Consider the following 21,055-nt stretch of genomic DNA (forward strand, 5'->3'; position numbering starts at 1 on the left):
TGTGTCCCCCGTTCGGTGCCAGCCAGCACCCAAACACTGCCAGCAGCCCATAAATACATAAACACCGATTTACGCTTTGCCAAAGCCAAACTGCTGACTCCCCACTCGTTTTAGGGCTAGGTAATGATTTTTCTTCTCGATACTAATCCAAAGATTCATGCACTCAAAGGAACCAGGATGCATGCAGGCACACAACGGACCTCAGGTGCATCCATGGGGCTGAAGGAACGGGATGCACATGCACAGGGTACTGAAGGCACCTGCACCTGTGGGGCTGAAGAAGCTCACTGGGGCTGCAGGAGAGAGGTTAAAAGGCTGGCATTGGGGTGAGGGGCTGCTGGAGCCCCCTGTGAAAGCCATCCCCAGGGGTGCTGCTGGGACTGGGGGCAGTGCACTTTGCAGCCCTGCACTAAGTGCAAACAATAAGTCAGGGCTCTGCAAAGAAACTGGGGGTGCAACGGAGTCCCCCCACTCCTGCCCACCTCCAATGGAACAAATGACAAAAGCAGCTGCAGAGCCATGCATGGGGACTTGTTTTGCAACCCTTCCTGCAGACAGACAAACCACAAATCCCTGGCTGAAAATATATGAGAGCTTGGGAAGTGTCAGCAGGGGTTGGGAAGGAGGGGAAATACCACGCGTGTTTGCCCAGTCCTTTCACCATTCTGGCTGTCTGCTCTGAGCTTCATGAGGCCACAGCAAGGGCCTGGAGCTCAGCAAACAGGAATGGGATGAGCCCTGGCACTGTGGGGATGCAGCACCAACCCATGTCCTGCAGAACCCATGGGCTGAACCCCACGAGTGCTTTATTTCTCTGTGTTACAAAGGCAGAAGGTGATTCTTGAAGCAGCAGCAGCATCAGTGCTTCCAGACTTCCCCAGCAAAACCCCCAGCATATCCACAGGGCAAGGGGAGCCCTGGGATGGAGCTGCAGGGATGGGATGCTCACAGCCTGGACATCTTCAGCGTGGTCCCTTCTGGGGGCAGCCCCTCCAACCACTCCACCAGGATCTTGTTCAGGGCTGCGGGCCTGGGGGGTGCACAGAGTAGGGTTGGAGCTGGCACAGAGTGGGGGTCCAGCCCTGGGTCCCTTCCCCAGCCCTCACCTCTCCATCTGTGTCCAGTGGCCACATGCCTCCAGGTGCCCCCGGCGCAGCTGTGGGATCTTTGGGGGGAGGCAGGGGAGGTCGGGCCAGGAGCAGACCCCCTCCTGCCTCTGCTGGGGGAGGGGGAAGGGAATGCCACCCTTTTCCCTTTTGGCCCCTCCTGATCCTACCCTTTCCCCCCATCCTCTTCTTATCCCCTCTTATTCTTCCCATATTCACCTTATCCCTTCCGTATTTCCCCCTTTATATCTCCATCTTCTCCCCATATTCCTCTCATCCTCCTTCATTTCCCTCCTTATCCTTCCCCTCATTCCCTCCTGATTTGCCTCCTAATTCCCCTCTTATCCCTTCTTTATTCCTGTTTCAGTCCTCCCCATTCCTCTCTTATTGCCACCCTTTATACAATCCCTCATAATTTCCCCTCCTTACCCACCCTTTACTCTTCCCCTTACCCCCTCCATAACCACCTTTGACTCCCCACATCCCACACCCATATCACAGCATAGTTCCCTCTCCTGGAGCTCCATGGCCACTGGAGCTCCCACAGAAGCATCTCCATCCTTTGTGATGGGGCCATGCATACCCACTCCTCCATGCCCTTGCTCATGCCGGGGACCAACACCACGTCCTTCCCCGCTGTCACCATCAGCGCTGGCATGAGGATCTGTAAGGGACACACAGGGACAGGGGTGACACTTGTCCAAGCGGTGGTGGCCCCACACACTGCTCCCACGAAGTGAATCCCCATGCCCACCTTCCTGTCCTTGGCTGAAAGCGCCCAGTGCCAGTTGGGTCTCATGTTCCGATACCAATTCAGTGGACCCCTGGGGAAAGAGAATGGGGAAATGGGGTGTAGCTCCACTCATCCCACTGCCCAGCCCATGACACAGCCCTACAGGGGCACAGCACTGGTCCTACCTGAAGCCAGACTTCTGGAAGCGCTCAATGTAGTACTGCAGCTCAGCACCATGCAGGATGAGGCTCTCAGGAAGGTCTTCTGGGAAGCCGACCAGCAGTCCCCCTACAGCACAAAGCAGGACAATGGGAGTGTGCCCACCCCCAGCCCAGCCCCACTGAGGGGCTGTGTTCCCCAGCAGCCCCATACCTCGCTCCTGGACACCAAGCAGGCTGGGCACTGAGTGCAGGCGGTCCTGAAGAGATGGCACAGTGCTGGGAGGGGGGGTCACCCATGGCCAACGTGGGGCTGTGAGCCCCTCCTTGCCATGAGCCAGCGCCGAGCATCACCGCGCCCCAAAGGATGCAGAAACCATCCCCTTCCCTCAGTGTTCCCCTTCCTTCAGTTCACCCCCTTCCTCAATGCACAGCTTTGCAGGGTCTCATCACTATACAGGGCTGTGAGGGACGTGTTCACTCTGGTCCCTACTGACAGCAGCTCAGTGCAGGCTGTGCTGCATGCAGAAAGGGCAGCAGACGCAGGCAAAGCGTGCTTGAGGGGCACCATAGGCAGTATAAAGCCACCTCCAAATTATTCTGCTCCCTACCCCCAGGTCCATCCTTTACCCTCCCAGCTCCTCTCCTACCTCTGGGCGGGTGGAACGGATAAGGGCTTTCAGGGTACGGCCGATGTCCTTCTCCAGCTCAGCCTCTGCAATGCCCTGCAGTGTAGGATGGGGCAGTGGGGTGATATGGGGTACCCTACGGCATCAGGATGATACTGGGAGTCCAGCCATAAGGTGGGTGATTCCCATGCGAGCTGGGTACCCCAACATGGGCAGGTCCCCCACCCCTGACTCACCGGCTTCTGGAAGTAGAACTGGTAATCAAACATTGGGAAGCTTTTCATCTTCTCCACGATGTCCACTGTGGGGTCTGCGGGTTGGTATGGGGTGTTCAGTGAGGCCACGGCCCTAGGACAATGCAGGGAGCAAAGTCACCATGGGGAGCAAGCAGTGTGGCATCAGGGTCAGCCACACTCCCCCTCTGCAGGGTAAAAGGCAACGGGGTGCTCCCTGCAGGGATGATTGCTGGCCCCAGAAGTGCAGCGAGGTACAAACCCACCTCACTCTCTCAGGGTAGAAGAGGGCCATGTTCCAGACCACTGCACCACCCCAGTCGTGGCCGATGAACACGGCTTGTGGGATGCCCTGTGGGATGGGGACAGGGAGAGGCACCATGAGCTCTTCCCCATGTAGAGCATTCCACTGAGTGCAACCCCAAAAAGAGCATCCTGCTGAGCACCTCCCCAAGGAGGGCATCCCATTGAGCTCATCCCCATGGCCAGCATCCCAGTGAGCTCATCCCTAAGGAGAGTGCCCCAGCGAATGCAACCCCAAGGTGAGCATCCCATTGAGCCCACTGAACCCCCTCACTCAGAGCAGAGACTGGCCCCCATAAAGACCAGAAAACAGCAGTGTTCTCTTTCTTCCTGGGGGCCTTCCACTACTGGTGAGATGGGGATGGAGGAGAGAGCAGAGTGTGGGGTCCTCCAAGGGGACCTACAGGGACCAGCCCCAAAGTGACAGCAGGATATAGGGTTGGGAGGGGCTGGCAGGGCGGCTAGATCCTACACCCAGTGCTCTGCTCCCCCCCATTTCCTTCCTCCTTTCTGACCCCTGCGGGCTCCTACAAACAAATCCAATTAAAACACCAGCTCGCGACAACGAAGCAGACGGTCTGTAATTAGCTGATGTTTAGAAATATAATTAAAAATCCCTTCTAGCAGCAAGAGCTCCCTGAGGATGGCACGGAGGGAAGCTGGGGCTGGAGAGACTCTGTGCTGTGGTTTAACCCTTTCCCAAAAAGGGGATGGGGGCTGAAACCCCACAAAAAAGGGGATGGGGGCTGCCAGGTTGAGCATTCCAAAGGGTTTTCCATGGGATGAGGCTCCCATGGAGATGGGCACCATACCCCCATACTCAGCCAAGGACTGGAGGTGGCAACATGGAACAGAAGCTGTCAGACCCCATGAGGATATCCCTATGGATCTTGGGGGGCATGAGCACAGAGTTCCCATCCATGGCACATGGGGAGGGACATGGGGGCAGGTGGTAGAGGGCTCTCACCAGTTTGTCCAGGAAAATGGTCAGGTCCTGTGGGATGGAGGAGATTGGGGTCAGAGAGTTCCACATCCCAGTGCCAAACAGAGGCTGAAGTCCACCCCATAGGTCTCCCCCATATGTGGGAGCCAAGCCCAGGGCTCCAGTTCCAGCTCTCTCATCTCCGTTTGGCACCGCAGCTCCTCACCTTACAGATCTGCTCCTGGGAATACTCTTCTATCTCTGCAAGACAGAATTCCCATCGTTGCAGTGTTCCCATTTAAGGGACCACAACAGCCCCTCTGCCTCCCTGCTGCCCCCAGGGTGAAGTAGCCCTGTGCCAAACACCACCCAGCTGGGGACAAGTGACAGCCATCACCATGCTCTGAGTCCCTTATCCAGAACAAAGGGATGGGAAAAACCCTGGGGATGCTCACAGCTGCAAACTGGTCCCACTGGGGAGGATGGGGAAGGATGGGTACTGCTCACCCGGCGGTGCTGTGGATTCCCCATAGCCCTTCATCTCCAAAGCAATGACACGGAAGCCAGCATCAGCCAGGGCAGGAATCTGGGAAATCAAGCAGTAAAAAACATGGAAACCTCCAAAAAGAAAGAAGATAATCACGGAAACCTCCAAAAACCCACCTGTGGGCTCACGGCAGATGTGTCACCACGCCAACACAGCCATCCCATTTCCCCGTCCCCTTACCTGGTAGCGCCAGGAGAGCCAGCACTCGGGGAAGCCGTGGCACAGGCAGATAGCAGGGCCATGCCCCATCTCCATGAAGTGCAGCTGCACGCCAGGCTGCGGGGACAGAGAGCCCTCAGCACCCAGAACCAGGTGCCCTCAGTAGCACATTTGTCCCCATCACCCTTTGCTGTCCCCCCTACCCGGATGGGCACGTATCCGTGGCTCATGGTGGCTGGATCACAGGTGGTCGGCAGTGGTTCTTCTTGCTGGAGAAGCTATGGGGCAAGGAGAGCTCCTGAGCTACAGTACAGCATCCCCTAGTGCTGAGCCTCCACTGTCACCATGCAGGCACAGTGGCACTGGATACAAGGTCAGAGCACAGTGCTCCACAAGTTGCTCACAGATGGAGAAGCTGTGCCTGCTCCCTCTTCCCAGCAGCAGTGGACACCCACAGCTGTATCCCCACCCTGATATTGCTGATCCTACATCAAATCTCAGAGCACAGTGATCCAACCTCTTCCCAGATCCCATACAGCACAACCCAACATGCTATGAGATGTGCCCATGGCACCACTATGTACCTGCACACCCGACAGCTCCTGCAGCTCCTTCAGGACGGTGTCAGTATCCCTCACGAGGATGGTGGCCATGCCCATCTCCCGGGCTGGCTTCAAGTTCTCCCCCAGGTCATCCAGAAAGATCACCTGGAGCAGATCCCAGACAAAGTGATCCAGAGAGCCCCAGGGTGCTTGGGGCTGGAGGCACCCCTGGGTCCCCCTCTTCCCCATCCAGAGTACCACAGAGGCTTTGAAGCTCCCCAAGGAGGAGAACCCCACAACCTCTCAGGGTATCATCACCTGCAGCACCTCAGAAGCTGTGGGGGATGATGGTGACCCCGTACCTCTTGTGGCTGTGCCTGCAGCACCTCCAGGGCGTAGGTGTAGATGCGGGGGTCGGGTTTGTGCAGCCCCACACGGCACGACTCGATGAGCAGGTCGAAGTGCCGCTGCAGCACGGTCAGCAGAGAGGAGGTGAAGATCCTCCCTGCGCTATCATCCACCCAGTTGTTGGTGAACACACAGGTCTTAAACCCTGGGGGAAGGCAGAGATGAGCGAAAGCTTCGTGGCTGTGACACAGGCTGCCCAGAGAGGCTAGGGGTCTCATTCCCTGGAGATATTTGAAAGCTGTTTGGGTGCTATCCTGAGTATTGTATCATAGAATTGTTAAGGTTGGAAAAGACCTCAAAGATCGTCAAGTCCAACCATCATCCCATCACCACCGTGCCCACTCGCAGAATCACAGAATCACTGGGGTTGGAAAAGACCTTCAAGATCACCAAGTCCTGGACCCATCCCCACCATGCCCATTAAGACACATCCCTAAATAGAATCACCGTGTCATTGTGGTTGAGAAAGATCATCTTCCACCCTAAAAGGGCAGGGGTGCCCCACAGCTCCCCAGCACCCACCATTCCTCCGCAGCGTGCCGGCAGCCCTCAGCAGAGGGGCATTGAGGGTGCCCTTGGCTGCCATCTCCTCGAACACGTGGGCAATGGAAAAGGCGGTGGGCAGCGTGATGCCCGCAGCGGAGGCATGCTGCCTGCAACCCTTGTCCACCTCCAAGAAGAGCTGGAAAACAGCCCCAGATCCCATCAGAGACAGCCCCGTGGCGAGGCAGTTCCCACAGCCCCACACCTCACTTCTGACAGCTCCACCCCAAACCCACAGGGCTCGACTCAAGACCCCCGACCCTTGATTCTGTATAGGGGCAGCTGATGGAAACAGCCCCCCCAGTGCCCACCGCTCACCTGGGATAGGGTGATCTGCCCCCGCATCACTTTGTCGTGGGGGCTGTCAGAGCCACCTGCAAACAGGATGTCCCGCAAGAAATTACTGCAAAAGGAAGAGGGGGGTGGGGTGCTGTGGTCAGGGTGCACCCCAAGACCTGGGGGTGAAAACCAAGGGGGGAACCCTAAAGTTTGGGGGTGGCACCCCTAAGCCTGGGGGTCACCCCAAAACCGAGGGTAGGCACTGCAAAATCAAATGGTGGGGTAGCCCACTACCAAAGGGAGTGGGGGGTACCCCAGCGCCTGGAAGGGGGCATCCCAAATCCTGCAGGGTCACCTCAAAACCAAGGGCCAGTACCCCAGTACCAACGGGGGGTATCCCAAAGCTGAGGGGAACCCCAAAACCAAGGGGTCAGTACCCCAATACCAAGGGGAGCACCCCAAAACCAAGTGAGGAACCTCAAAGGCTGGTGGGGAGTACCCCAAATGTGGACGGGGTCACCCCCAGGACCAAAAAAGGCCATCCCAAAGCCTGTGGGAGCACCACAAAATGAAACGGGCATCCCAAAACCTGGGAGGCAGCCCGAAACCAAGGAGGCGCACCCCAATATCGACAGGGAACACCCTAAAACCTGGAAAGGGGCACACCAAGACCTGGGGGAGGGGGGAGAGATGCATCAGATGGAGGCAGCTCCAAGCACCAGCTCCCTCCATCCCTATGGCAGGGGCACGGGGCGGCCGCCCATCCATCCCCGCTGGCAGCTCAATTACTTCGCATCTCGGGTACAATGCGGGGCTGAGATCGGCCAAGGAGAAGAAAAAAAACGCCGAGAGCGAGGAATTGCGCAAAGCTGCAGCTCAGGGAAAATAATTGCCCCTATCAGGAGCTCACAAAGGGCTTTTTCAAGCGGCAATAAAACAAAATCTCAGCGCTGGCTGCGGGACAGAACTCCTTCGGGTCGATTTCCCCGTGGCAGCGCGATCGGTGTCACTGATTTTTTTTGATTTTTTTTTCGTAATGAGGTGAAGGATGAAATGTTTCATCGCCCGATAATGGAGGAATTTATTGCTCCATCTGCTCCGCGGCATTTGTATTGCTTAACTCGTTGCTTCAGCTCTGCAAATCGCACCGAAATGCTGAAATCTCGCTGCTCCCTCGGACTCATCGGGTGTCAGAACAGCCCCGACCTGTTCTCAACGTCGAATAGGGTAAAGGGCTCCCAAAGGCCTCGGGAATCAGAATGGGGTGAAACACCCCAATTCGGGCGGTTCTGAAGGCTGATATGCAGCAGCTCAGTGGGGTGCGCTGAGCTGCGTCGGGTCTCAGGTAGCATAACCCCGCGGAAAGCAGCAGGGGAGAGACAGACGGGTTCCCCCCCGTCCAAGTTGGGGTGTTTGGGACTCTTCACATATTTATTTCCCCTCCAGCACCCATCAGGTGGTCTTCTACACTTCTATGTCAACGTCCTCTATAGAAATCTCCAATTTTTGAGGGGAGTTTAACCACCATCCTGCACTCCACTTCCTCCCTCCCCCCTCCCCCGCCCGTCCCGTCGGGGCTATCTCTGAGTCTCCGCAAACTCTACGCGGGCGGCAACCGCACACACAGCATCGCCGCTTCGTCTCCACGTGTCTCTGGCCGAGCGGCGCTCCGCTGTCAAGCGGGCGGGCAGCTCCTAGGACTCTGAGCCTGGCGCAACAGAGCCGTGCCGGGCCGTACCTGGGCAAGGCGTAGTTCCGCTCGCAGGAGCCCAAAAAGTGCTGCAGTCCGGGCCCGAAGAGCACTCCGCCCAAATCGAACAACGCAAACCGCCGCGCCATGACCGACCGACCTCCGTCACCGCGCGGTCTCGAACCGGTGACCTCCACTCCGCGGCCTGAAGGCCACGCTCCCTATCCCGCGCCACGCCCCTTTCCCTTAGCCACGCCCCCTTCGCCACCGTAGACCGCGCCCTCTACACCAGTGGCCACGCCTCCCTTCCCGTAGGGCCGCGCAGGTCCTAGCGCCGCCGGTCAGCACCCGCCCGCACTCAGTACAGGGCTACCCACCCACGGGTGGGTCCTTCCACGGGGCACCCCGACACGGGAACACTCCTCGGCTCCACCGTCGCCCTCCTGGGGCTGTGGGACCCCCGATTCGCCATGGTTTCGGGATAGAGGTCTCTCAGATTCTCACGGGTGCTTACATCTGGTGGGTTTTGTCCCATATTGCTTTTTGGGGTAAAACTGATCACATTCACACGCTTAGCACATACATGCACACATGTGCGTGCTATCTGGCCATGTTACTCACAGCTCTACACCTCCCAGCTCTGTAACACAACCGGACCCTCCCGGGGGCTGCATGATCCCATACATACCACCCCAGCTCTCGAAGCATGGCCCGCTCAGTGCTGAGCATGGGGTGTGGGTGTGTGTGTGTGTGTGTGTGTGCACATGCGTGTGCATGTGTGCGTGGGCTGGCCCAGCCCCCGGAGCACAGTGCCCATTGAGGGACCGTCGCCTCGCTGAGCAGTGAGTGGGATGGGGTCTGCGGGGAGGGGGGGGATGCTCCACTCCGGTGCCTCAGTTTCCCTAACTGCAATATGAGCGGTGGGGATGAAAAGCTGGAAAAGGAGGGGAGGGAAGGGGGGGTGTTGCAGGGTGTGTGTCGAGGGGGGAGGGGGGGGAGAGTGATTGCAGCGTTGCAAACAAAGTGCAGGGGGTCCAGGGGCCATTCCCTGCTTGGGGGGGGTGGGAATCGCTTTGGGTTGGGGAGAAGAGTTGCTCTGGGCGGGATCTGAGCTCCCGTGAGCTGTGCTTTTCTCAGCTATGCGCATCGCTGTTGCTTTGCTTGGTGTCCCCCATACACCCATGCCTCACCCCAGACAAAAGTGCCTTACCCGGCTTCTGGCACAGCCCGGACCCCCGACGGGCAGAGAATTCCCCCCAGCAAAAATCATTCTGGGGAGGAAGGAGAGGAAAAGAAGAGTTTTGCTGGCTTTGTCCAGGATGAAGCCCAGCTCTCAGTGCCAGCAGACGCCGCGTTGAGACCCAGCCAGCTCATGCCAGGGCTGAGTGCCACGCCACTGCGGTCTCCAAATGGCATCTCCGGTCCTTCCCCAACGCTTCAGGGTGCCTTGCTGTGGTCCCCGCCCCGCCAGCCCCGCTGCCAGCAGTTTCCAGCGGTGGTTTTGGAAGAGCCGAGCAGTCTGCTTCTCCCCACTGCGGCCCCTTGCTCCTCCATGGAAAGGAGTCTGGGGGGCAGGATCAGCCCCAGCCCCTTGGTGCCTCAGTTTCCCCCTCTTGGTACTTTGGAGCATAGCATCCCCCCCCCCCCCCCCAGCTTAAATCCCAGCAGGCAGAAACTTTTCCACCCCTTATAGGAAAAGAACTGTCCCTGGGCAATTCTGCTGATGCAAACTGAAATCTGAGGGTCCCCGGTGGGATGCAGAAGGGTCCCCGAGTGCATCCCAGCCCCACTGCAGGATGCTGACACCCACCTCTCCCCATAGGACACCATGGTCCCGCAGGCCTGCTGCCTACTGGTGGGGCTGTGTGCCCTGCTCCCCAGTGCCACCCCCCAGCAGGATCCCCCCGGGGACCCCGAGCGCTGCGGCATCACCTTCCACGCCCCCAACCCCTGCGGTCCATCCCACGTGCCATCTCCTTTTGCATCCCGCGAGGAGCTGGAGCACCTGCAGAGCCTCCTGCAGCAGAGCAGGGCCAGGCTGCAGGACGTGGAGGCGGCGGCAGTGCTGGAGGAACCCCAAACCCGGTATCAGGATGTGATCAACGAGGCGCTGCCCGCCATCCGTGGGGCCAACCAGGAATTTGGGGAGAGCCTGGACAATGTGCGCAGGGAGCTGGAGGCTCACATGGCCCAGAGCGATCACCCGCAGGTGGTGGAGAAGAGGGAGAAGTAAGTGGGCAGCACCCCGAACCCCAAACCCCAAAAGTGGTCCATCCTTATGAGCGTGGATAAAGAATGGTTTCTGGGGAGTTTTTCTGAAGTCTGGAGGTCCCTGGTAGGGGGGGTGGCAGAGGAGATGCTCCCTGCAGGTGGTGGGGGTAGGAGAAAGCATCACTCCAAACTCCACAGGTGGGTGTTACGGGCACCCAGGTCAGGGGGCTGCTCTGCGAGGCCCTAAGGCTGCTCGGTGCCATTGGTGCGGACATATGGTTGGTTGGTGTGTTTCAGGTGGGGTATGGAGGCCTCGCCCCCCCACATCATTGATACAGAGTCGTAGAATCTTTGGGATTCAAATGGCTTCCAAGATCATCAAGTCCAACCACTAAGCCTTCCCACCATGTGTCATGCCAGTGGTATCCAGACATCTATCCCTTGCCCAAACCTGCAGGGCTTGTTGGCTCAGCCACCTCATGCCATTGATATCCATACATGTGTCCCTGCCTTGAACCCATAGGATCTGGAGCTCCCCCACTCCCTGCTGTTGACATAGAATTAAAGCTGGAAAAGATATCTCTCTCAAATCAACAAGTTTAACCCCAACTCATCCCCACCGTGCCCACTGACTGCGTCCCATGCCATTGATATCCACCCGTAGGGTCTGGAAGCTCTGCCACCACACTCCTTTCACACAGAATCACATAAAGGTTGGAAAAGTCTTCCAAGATTGAATCCAACCCATCGCCACCATGCCACTAAACCACATCCCACTGATATCCAGACACACGCCCCTTGCCCAAACCCATAGGATTTAGAGTCTCAGCCACCTCGTGCCACTGATATCCACCCGTGTCCCTGCCCTGAACCCACAGGCTGCGCAAGGACCTCCGCCTGGTGGCCCACGTGCTGAACCTCACCTCCCACCTTGCCCACGTCCTTGATGCCTCCTCCCAGCGCCTTCAGGATGAGCTGAGCCACCGCCTGCAGCGCTCGGCTGCTCGTGCTGCTGCTGCCCAGCCCTAGGACACGGGCTGGACCCTACTGCTGTTCTCCATACAGCCTCGCTCGCTGGTAGGATGCTGCTTCGCACCCATGCAGGCTCCTTCCATCTCCAGCAGATCTCCGAGCCCCTTTGCTTCTTCTCCCTGAACCCACGCAACTGTTTGCAGCCAGCCAAGCCCCAACCCGAGAAACATATGGCATCCGACGCTGGAAGGGAGCCCCAAGGGTCACCAAGTGCAACCCCAGAAATCCAAACTCGATGTCTGTCCTCATCCACGCTGTTCCTTTCTACAAAAGATCACCATCTCCTCTGGGGCGTGCATGGTGATGGGGTTGAGGATGGGATGGGATGAAATGGGGATTGGGTTTGAGGTGGGGATAGGGATGGGGAGGGATCAGGATGGGAATAGGGATGGAGACAGGATGGACGTAGGGATGGAAATGAGGTTGAGGAGAGAAATGGGAATGGAGATAGAGATGGGGATGGTAACAGGGCGGCTGCACACACACGCAGGCAGAGAAGTGCTGGGCTGGAGCTGTGGGACACGAGTACAAGCAGCCCAGCAGTAAATTGAAGCTGGCAACCAGAGTGCACTGAACCTACAGAGGCTTGGGCATGAGGAAAATAGCTGGAGGGAGAAAACTCTGATCTGTTCAAACACAAGGAGGACACATCCTGGCCACACCATCACAAGGGGCTTGGGGACCCCATAGGTGTGCACTGCATGGCCCCGGGGCTGGGCAGCAGGAGCACCCCAGGCATCAGCAGTGACAAATCTCCAGGAGCTGCAGGCAGCACAATAAAGATGCATTGCTCTCTGCCAGGCATCAGCGTTATTGCCACGTCTGCTTTGTCTCCTCCACTAAGGACAGCACCCAGAGGGGTGGCGGCACCACTTCAGTGCTCCTCTCTGGTATTTTGGGTACTCAGCACCCAGAGGTGACACATGCTGCCTTGATTTCAACCCGTGCAGGTGGGCTGGGGTCCGATGTCGGGTTGCAGAATGGGAGGAGTAACACATTCCTGTGCCCCCCAGGCCTGGCTCTGCCTCCTCATTTGCCTCCCAGGGGAAAGGATGCAAACTGTTCTCCAGGTCCCCCAGGGCTGGAAATTGCAGTCCTGGGCATTGGTTGCAGGAAGGTTGTGCAGCAAATTTCCTAGCAGGAAGGAAGGAGGGAGAGTGGTCTGGGTCAGGGCTGAGCCTTTGCCCAAGAGGGAGGTGAGAAGGGTGAGCTCAGGGTTGCAGATGGAGAGCCACCCCCCACCAAAGCTCTGTTCCCCATCCCTCTGTTTGCACCCTATGGACGTCTCAGTGTGGCTGTAGGCAGGAGGAAAAATGGCCCTGCAGGGCCAGGGAGATGCAGGGTGCTTTTCCAATGCTGTGACATTCTCCTCGGCAGCATTTTGTGGCAGGTTAGCCCCAAAACCAGCTCAGGGCAGGGGAGTTAGTGGGCAAACCCTAAGCTGGTGGAGGGCAGCTGCCCCCCAGCTCCTCAAGAAACACTCCATGCAATGCCCCATGCAATGGCCCTCACAATACACCACAGAACCCCCCTTGCAGTGCTTTATTCAATACCCCATGCAATTTCTCCTCGCAGTGCCTCCTCTGATGCCTCATGCATTGCCCCATGCCATGCCCCAGACAATACCCTGTGCAGTACCCATTGCTTTATCACATGCTGTGCTTCACTGCCCTGCAGCACTCTGCCCAGCCCTACATCCCAACCAGATGCAGGAGGATGAAAAGGGGCAGGGGGGCACAGTGAGCCTTCCTCCCCTCCCCTCCTCCTCCTCGCAGCGCACTGGGCTTGCCCTCCTCCCTCCCCTCCTTTCGTCACTGCTCTGAGGACAGCAGAACATCTTCCTTCCACTGGAGCTCATTGCACACCGGAGCCTCCGAGGCAGAGCATCCCCATCCCGTGCCCGGGCTCAGCGCAGGAAACGGACCCAGGATCCCTCCCCAGGTAAGGAGGGTGGGTTGGGTGGGGAAGAGAGACGCGTTTTTTTTATTTTTCCTGGGAAATCCTCCTGTTTAAATGCAGAGCACTGATTCGATGCTCGGGGCGACGGGGAAAGTTTCCCATCTGCGCGTGAAGTTCCCGTCCGAAAATCCCCCCCCCGCTCTCCCTTAAAAAACAAAGCAGAAGAGCACGAACGCGACGAGCTCTCTGGAAGTTATTTATTCCCGCTGCCGCCCTGACTGCACGTTTGTTGCTGAGGGCTCAGCTGGGATCGCCCGAGGGCATCCCGAGGTTCAGCCTTGAGCGGCTGCTGGAGCCCCAGGGGAATGTGCCTGGCACAGTCCGAGTGAGCATTTCACGTCCCCCGAGGCACTGCTGCAGTGGGGTCAGTGCGCTTGGTGTCATGGAGCAGTGGGAAATCCACCGGGGAAATCATTTGGACGTTGGGGGGACGAGGGATGGGGATGCAGGAGGGGCAGGGATGGGATGGGGATGCATTAAGGGCAGGGATGGAGATGCAGGAAGGGAAGAAATGGGATGGGGATCCATTAAGGGCAGGGATGGGGATGCAGGAAGGGAAGCAACGGAGATAGTGATGCCGTGGGGACGTGGGTATCACACTTGTAGGGGTGCAGCCCCCCAGGCAGTCCCCTTCTCACCTTCCCTGTCCCCAACCAAACCACAGCCCATGGGTGCACATCCTCATCCTCGTGCCCCCTGAGGAGCCCCCCATCCCTACCAGGTTTCAGCTATTCACTGTGCTGCTGCCCATCAGCCTGGACACCTTTTACCTTCTCCAACGTTTATCCTTGGGGGGGGCTAAATCCCCAACTTTTTGTCATGTCAAACTCCACAATCAAACCCAATGAAGTGCATCCAGGAGCAGCTCAGCTCCCCAGCAGCCTCATTCTCTCCCACGTTTTTAGATATCTCACCCACGTCTGTAATTTTTATCTCAGTGCAGTGGCTGTTGTTTCTCCTCCCGTTTCCCACCCCCTTCACCATCCGTGTATTAATCAACCTGGCCACAAGTTGAAAACTGCGCAAAAAAAACAGCGATGACAAGTTAATGAAGGCTCCTTGGTTTGACCGGGTGGGAATTCAAGGGATCTCCTTGCTCACCAAAGTCAGCTCTGGGCTGGGAAGATCCATTGCTTTGCCTGTCCAGAGTAGAGAGGCTGCTGCTGGGGCACAGGCTGGGCGTGGAGAAGTCATGAGCTGGAGGTTTGGGAGTGATGCATCTCCCCATTGCAGAGATTTGACTTGCAGGGAATCTTAGTACACACAGGGATGGGTGGATGGGTGGATGGATGGATGGATGGATGGATGGATGGATGGATGGATGGATGGATGGATGGATGGATGGATGGATGGATGGATGGATGATGGATAAGTGAATGTCCAGCTTCAATGCAATCCCCAGGTGTCCCCAGAGCTCCGAGAGCCTTTTCCAGGAGTCCCAACAGAGCCACTTTCCCCTGGCTGAGGCCATCCCTGCAGCACAGGGCACACTGCCAGCACACTGCCTGACTGTCAGTGCTGCCTCCCAAAAGCTGATGGAGCCTCCAGGGACAGCTCTGTGCCACCCCACCATGCTGTCCCATGGTGGGGGGCCTGCAGTTGTTTCCTCCTGGGAGCTTTGAAATTTTGCAGCAAGGCATACAGCCAGATTCCCCTAAAGCCTATCCACACCCTGCAAGTGATTTTTATTCCTGCTTTGGATTTGCCCCATTCCCGTGGCTTTAATTCAAAGGGTCCAGCTGCTCCAAAGCTGCCCCAAAGGAGCCCCCACAGCCCACACAGCGCCCACTGAATGAGGAGAGGATGCTTTGGAGACATTTTCACCTGGCCCTGGTGCAAGTTGGAAACTGATTTCTCTCTTGGAAGAGTGGGGCTCCCCCACTACCCAGAACTGCACTGTGGTGGCATCACGGTGACAGTGCCACTCTCTGCTGTTTTTTCAGGCAAAGGGAGGAAATCTTGGTCAAGAGGCTTAGCAAACTGTGCCCACATCCAGCTCTGTCCATGTCTCCTCTGGAGCTTGCTGGTGGTGGGGACATGCAGGACACCCTGCTGGAGCTGCCCCAAGATGGCTTTTCCTACTGAGTCCACCGCTGTCCCCGTGCCTGGGCTCACAGTGCAGGGAGCATGGGGTGGCCGTGCCGCAGCATCGTCCCCTTCCTCATGTGGTGCTTTGTCACCTTTCAGACAGGTAAGTGCATCTCTTTCTTTCCCTGCTGTACCTGAGTGCCCTACCCTTGTGCCCAGCCTTCCCCAGATCCCAGCCTCCCGTTGTTCAGCTCTCAGGAGTTGGATTCCTTCCCTCATCCAGCAGCACCCACCCCATACATCCTTCATTTCTGCTCAGTGCTCAATCCCCAGCAGTGTGCAGGGAAGCAAGGCTCCTTGCTGGGCTTGCCTGCCCCAAGTTGAGCAGAGGGAAGAGCTTGCACAGGGCACAGGGGATGTTCCAGCTGCGGAGCTGCTCACCCATCCTGCTGTGGGGGATGGCCATATGTGCAACGCCTTTCTGGCTGTGCTTTGCTCTGTAAAGTGCTCCACAGAAGAAATTTATGGGGCTCCGCAGCAAGCAAGGACGGATGCGAATGATGCTGAGCAATGCAGCACAAGCACGTGGGCTGGCTGGTGGTACCAGAGAGCAATGCCAGTGATTGCTCCACATAGCAAGAAGCCTCCATCCTCTATCTCCCATTTTCCAACCTCCATCCTCTCTCTCCCATCCTCCAACCTCCATCCTCCATCCTACAGCTTCCACCCTCCACTGTCTATCCTTCATCCTTCCTCCATCCTCCAGTAGAGCCCAAGGGCTGCTCTCTGGGAAGTTTGTTCTGGTCCCAAGGTCCACACCAGCTGCTGCCTCCAGCTTGCAAAGCCCAACCAGTTTGCACCTGTAAGAGCAGCTGGAGAGGGCTATGAGATAATTTTTGGCTATCCAGGAGCAAGATTTTCTCACCAACTTCCAGGCTGACATTCCCAAGTCGACCTTACATCGCTCAAGCATAGGGCAGAGTTGAGGAGGACAATTCCCCTCTTCCCAGCCCCGTGCACAGAAATGTCCCTTTCCCAAGTGGAGCAAAGGACCCCAAATCCTCACCCAGAGATCTGTAGGGGCAGGTCCTGCCCCCTTTCTGTCTCAGCAGCGCTGAGATGGAGCAGTAATGATGCAGAGTATAGAAAGCCCCTCACTGCATGCAGTGGGAGAAAGAGGGTGACATTTATAATTGTTTTTATTTTGGGATGTCCTGTGCTGTGCCCAGTCCCTTTTTGGGTTGTGAAAGGAGGCTTTGGACCTGCTAAATGTCTCCACAGCTGCCCTGGAGCAGAAGCAGCCCCATGGCTTCGCTGAGGATCGCCTCTTCAAGCACCTCTTCACTGGCTACAACCGGTGGTCACGGCCAGTGCCCAACACCTCCGATGTGGTCATTGTGAAGTTTGGGCTGTCCATCGCACAACTGATTGATGTGGTAAGGAGCCCACATGGGGATCCCAGCCCAGGACCTCTGAGCTATTTCTTCTGCCCCCCCCCACCCCCCCATGCTTCTGGCTGTCCCCAGCAGGGGACAAGCCACCCAGCTGCCTCCACAAAACCTCCAATGAGCAGGGGATGTTGCTCATCACTCCTCCATCCCAAGCCTTCCCTTTCCATGAAAGCAAGAGAACATCAAGGAAAACTGCACAGGTCTCCATCCCCACCCTTATCCCCCCACCATCTAAGTACCCATAGGGGTATTCCTGGGCTTGTTTTTGCATCTATGTCTTGCTTGTTACTGCATGCACACCCATCCATCACCACAGAACCCCAGACCACCACGGTGCTTGGTGCTGGAGGTACACCTGGTTCCCTCTTGTCACCCCCGCCCCAGCAGGGCAACTCAGAGCAGAGTGCCCAGCACAACAGCAAAAGATTTTGGGAGATCCCCAAGGAGGTAAACCCGCAGCCTCTTTCTACTATCTACAGCCTATAAACTATCTGCTAAATAGAGCCTAGATAAATCCGTCATCCATCTACACACCCATCTATCCAAATATTCTTCTGCCTGCCCGTTTATCCGTAGGGTTGTGCGCTTGACTACCTACTGGAGCTTCTCAGAGCTGGCCGTCACTATATACCATTGTTTGCTGCCATCTAGTGAGCAAATATCCAATCTCTCCCGCACCTTGTGCTGGTGTCAGCTGCTTGAGGGAGATGAGCCCGAGGCAGAAGGGAGCTCAGCTGCACGAGCAGGCTGGGAAAAGTGTGATACAGGGATAGATGCAGAGACAGGATGAACCTTCTCTGTCCTTACCCTCTCATATCTCCCCTTTTCCCACTGCAGGATGAAAAGAATCAAATGATGACCACGAATGTCTGGCTGAAGCAGGTAGGAGTCTGTGCCCTCCGTGGGAACCAGGAAGGAGAGAGTCAGGGAGGAGGAGGATGGTATTGGGCAGCATAGGCTCACCAGACTCAGGGTCACCTGGTGTCTTCCATGCCTCTTTCCAGGAGTGGAGTGACTACAAGCTGCGCTGGAATCCAGAGGATTTTGACAACGTCACCTCCATCAGGGTGCCCTCTGAGATGATCTGGATCCCTGACATCGTGCTCTACAACAAGTGAGATGGGGCATCCCTAGGGCCAGTCTCCCCATCTTACCTCATCTCCATCACATTCGTCCAATCCCATTGTATACTATCCCATCCCATATCATCACATCCCATTTCATTTTATCCCATCCCATTCTATCCCATCCCACCCCAACCCATCGCAGTTCGTCCCATCCCAACACAACCCACCCCATTCCACATGGAGGGAGCTCATGCCCCTGTTTCCTGGCGGGAACCCTTCACTCTCTCTGTCCCTGCAGTGCCGACGGTGAGTTTGCTGTGACACACATGACAAAGGCCCACCTCTTCTCCAATGGGAAGGTGAAGTGGGTGCCACCTGCAATCTACAAGAGCTCATGCAGCATTGACGTCACCTACTTCCCCTTCGACCAGCAGAACTGCAAGATGAAGTTTGGCTCCTGGACCTATGACAAGGCCAAGATCGACCTGGAGAACATGGAGCACCACGTGGACCTCAAGGACTACTGGGAGAGTGGAGAGTGGGCCATCATAAACGCCATTGGCACCTACAACTCCAAGAAGTATGACTGCTGCTCTGAGATCTACCCCGACATCACCTTCTACTTCGTCATCCGCCGTCTCCCACTCTTCTACACCATCAACCTCATCATCCCCTGCCTGCTCATCTCCTGCCTCACCGTTCTGGTCTTCTACCTGCCCTCTGACTGCGGCGAGAAGATCACGCTCTGCATCTCAGTCCTTCTGTCCCTTACTGTCTTCCTGCTGCTCATCACCGAAATCATCCCCTCCACCTCTCTGGTCATCCCGCTCATCGGCGAGTACCTCCTCTTCACCATGATCTTTGTCACGCTCTCCATCATCATCACCGTCTTCGTCCTCAACGTGCACCACCGCTCCCCCAGCACCCACACCATGCCCCTCTGGGTGCGCAGCTTCTTCCTGGGCTTCATCCCCCGTTGGCTCTTCATGAAGCGGCCCCCAGTGCTGCTCCCCGCCGAGGGGACAACGGGCCAATACGACCCCCCAGGGACCAGGCTCAGCACCTCCCGCTGCTGGCTGGAGACCGATGTGGATGACAAGTGGGAGGAGGAGGAAGAGGAGGAGGAGGAAGAAGAGGAAGAGGAGGAAGAGGAAGAGGTGGAGAAGACTTACCCCAGCCGTGTGCCCTCAGGGGGATCCCAGGGCAGCCAGTGCCGCTACAGCTGTGGGCGCCAAGTGGGCAAGGCATCAGGGGGCCCAGCCCCCCGGGTGCCCCTCAAAGGGGAGGAGGCGGGCTCCGATCGGGGGCTGACGCTGTCACCCAGCATCCTGAAGGCCCTGGAGGGTGTGCAGTACATCGCGGACCACCTGCGAGCTGAGGATGCTGACTTCTCAGTGAGTGAGGGGCAACTGAGTGCTGGGGGGTGAGGGGGACTCCCCAGCCCAGTGCTCCCTATATGAGGGTCAGTGGTGGGGATATTGAGTTGTACCCATGCATGCTGAGAGCCCCAGTTCAGGGGATCTATGACTACCTCCTGGGAAATAAGGGTAGATATCGCACTGAGCGACGTGATGGGTTGGTGGTCGGTGGTTGATGATCTTAGTGGTCTTTCCAACCTTAATGATTCTGTGATTCTATGAAATAGGGGTTTCACCAGGTCAGCTCAGTGTTCCTCAGGCTGCAGGGTGCTGGAAGCCCCTCTCCCACCCTCACTGCCTTCAGTCAGCATCCAACACCCAGCTCTGAGTCTGCACCCCAACCCACAATTTGGGGTGGGGTTTGCTGTGGCCCCAGCAGCTTCCCTGTAGAGGCCTCTCCCCACTCCTTATGCTTGAGACATCTCCTAACCTTTGGGGGCTGCACTCTCCACCTGCAGCTCACAGCCCCTCTCCTCCTGGCAGGTGAAGGAGGACTGGAAGTACGTGGCCATGGTGATCGACCGCATCTTCCTCTGGATGTTCATCATCGTCTGCTTGCTGGGCACTGTGGGGCTCTTCCTCCCTCCCTACCTGGCAGGGATGATTTAGGGACCAGGGGTGATGTGGGTACCTCTCACAGCAATGTGACCATGGAGGCCCCTTGGGTGGGACATGCAGCAGTGGGGAGGGAAGCAAAATATGTCCTTGCTGTCCTGCTCATGGTGGTGGCCATCCTCACCTCAAGAAAAAAACAGCACAGTCTCTCCACCAACGAAGCATGGGATGAACTCATCTAGGAGAGGCACTTCCTCCAGCTGCTGCAGGTTCCACCTGGAACCCAAGGGACTGTCTGGTGGTGAGTCCAAGAGAGGATATCACAACAGCTTCTGGATGCATCCTGCCTCAGGACTACAGCCATCACAATGTGGAGCAGGAGACAGTGCTTTGGGGTGCGACAGCAGGAAGGGACAGAGGTCCTGCTCGCATTGCACAGCTCAGGGGCTCTGCTCTGCTTTACAAAGCCCAGCAGCAAAAGCAATCACGCTGCACCAGCCCATGTGTGATGGTGGGTTTGTCAGAACAGGGATCCTGGGCAAATCGTCCTCTCCATCCCAGGCCTGTGACAACTCATAGACCCCAAACCCCTCACTCCGATGACTGCTGCAATACAGCTTTAATTTCTATCTTCCATGCACCCAAAAGAACCCATGCTTGCAAGGATCTACTCTCATCTGCATCCTGAGGCCAGGCTTTCCCCGCAGGGTTTTTCCTCCAGGAGACCAACTCAGGAGCTGGATGCAACCTGACAGGTTTCAGAAAACACTTTGTGCTATCAGGAGTGAAATGGGCTGGAATAAATGACGCCACTGAGAGAAATGAACATCCCAAGGGTGTTGCAGCTGCTCATGCATTCCTCTGGTGTGTGCACGCAGGGCTGAGATAAAGGACATGCAAGGCAGCAAGCTGGATGCATGCATGGGTCTGTGTGTGTGTCTGACCCAACATATCTCAGTTTTATGGCTCTGCAGACCCTGGTGTGCTCTTCTCCTCCCCATATCAGCCCTCCTAAATCCCGTGCTGGTTGCATCCAGCACTGAAATCCCTCTTTCATCAAAGCTCTGCCTGGCTGGGGATGG

General features: G+C 57.1%; 3 protein-coding genes across 3 annotated transcripts in view; 1 reads left to right on the forward strand and 2 right to left on the reverse strand.

Moving 5' to 3' along the window:
* CLU (clusterin) overlaps positions 1-21,055 on the reverse strand; it is a 212,328-nt gene that overhangs the window by 107,591 nt on the left and 83,682 nt on the right.
* Positions 790-8,446, reverse strand: EPHX2 (epoxide hydrolase 2). Its single transcript, XM_065730587.1, has 19 exons — positions 8,301-8,446; positions 6,602-6,686; positions 6,263-6,422; positions 5,695-5,885; positions 5,375-5,497; positions 4,994-5,068; positions 4,812-4,907; positions 4,592-4,670; positions 4,311-4,345; positions 4,130-4,156; positions 3,126-3,211; positions 2,863-2,974; positions 2,648-2,722; positions 2,212-2,257; positions 2,025-2,127; positions 1,861-1,930; positions 1,690-1,770; positions 1,107-1,165; positions 790-1,030 (listed from the first exon to the last, which is right to left on the reverse strand). The coding sequence occupies exons 1-19, from the start codon at positions 8,399-8,401 to the stop codon at positions 946-948; spliced, it is 1,689 nt and encodes a 562-aa protein (XP_065586659.1). The 5' UTR covers positions 8,402-8,446; the 3' UTR covers positions 790-945.
* CHRNA2 (cholinergic receptor nicotinic alpha 2 subunit) lies at positions 15,582-20,027 on the forward strand. The gene is made up of 6 exons (XM_065730588.1): positions 15,582-15,645; positions 16,764-16,918; positions 17,771-17,815; positions 17,938-18,047; positions 18,299-19,394; positions 19,902-20,027. Exons 1-6 carry the CDS (start codon positions 15,582-15,584, stop codon positions 20,025-20,027), a joined length of 1,596 nt encoding a protein of 531 aa, XP_065586660.1.

The sequence above is a fragment of the Cyrtonyx montezumae genome, unplaced genomic scaffold (assembly GCF_038088225.1).
Source record: "Cyrtonyx montezumae isolate F1298 unplaced genomic scaffold, pur_monq_1.0 scaffold_13, whole genome shotgun sequence".
Lineage (NCBI taxonomy): Eukaryota > Metazoa > Chordata > Aves > Galliformes > Odontophoridae > Cyrtonyx > Cyrtonyx montezumae.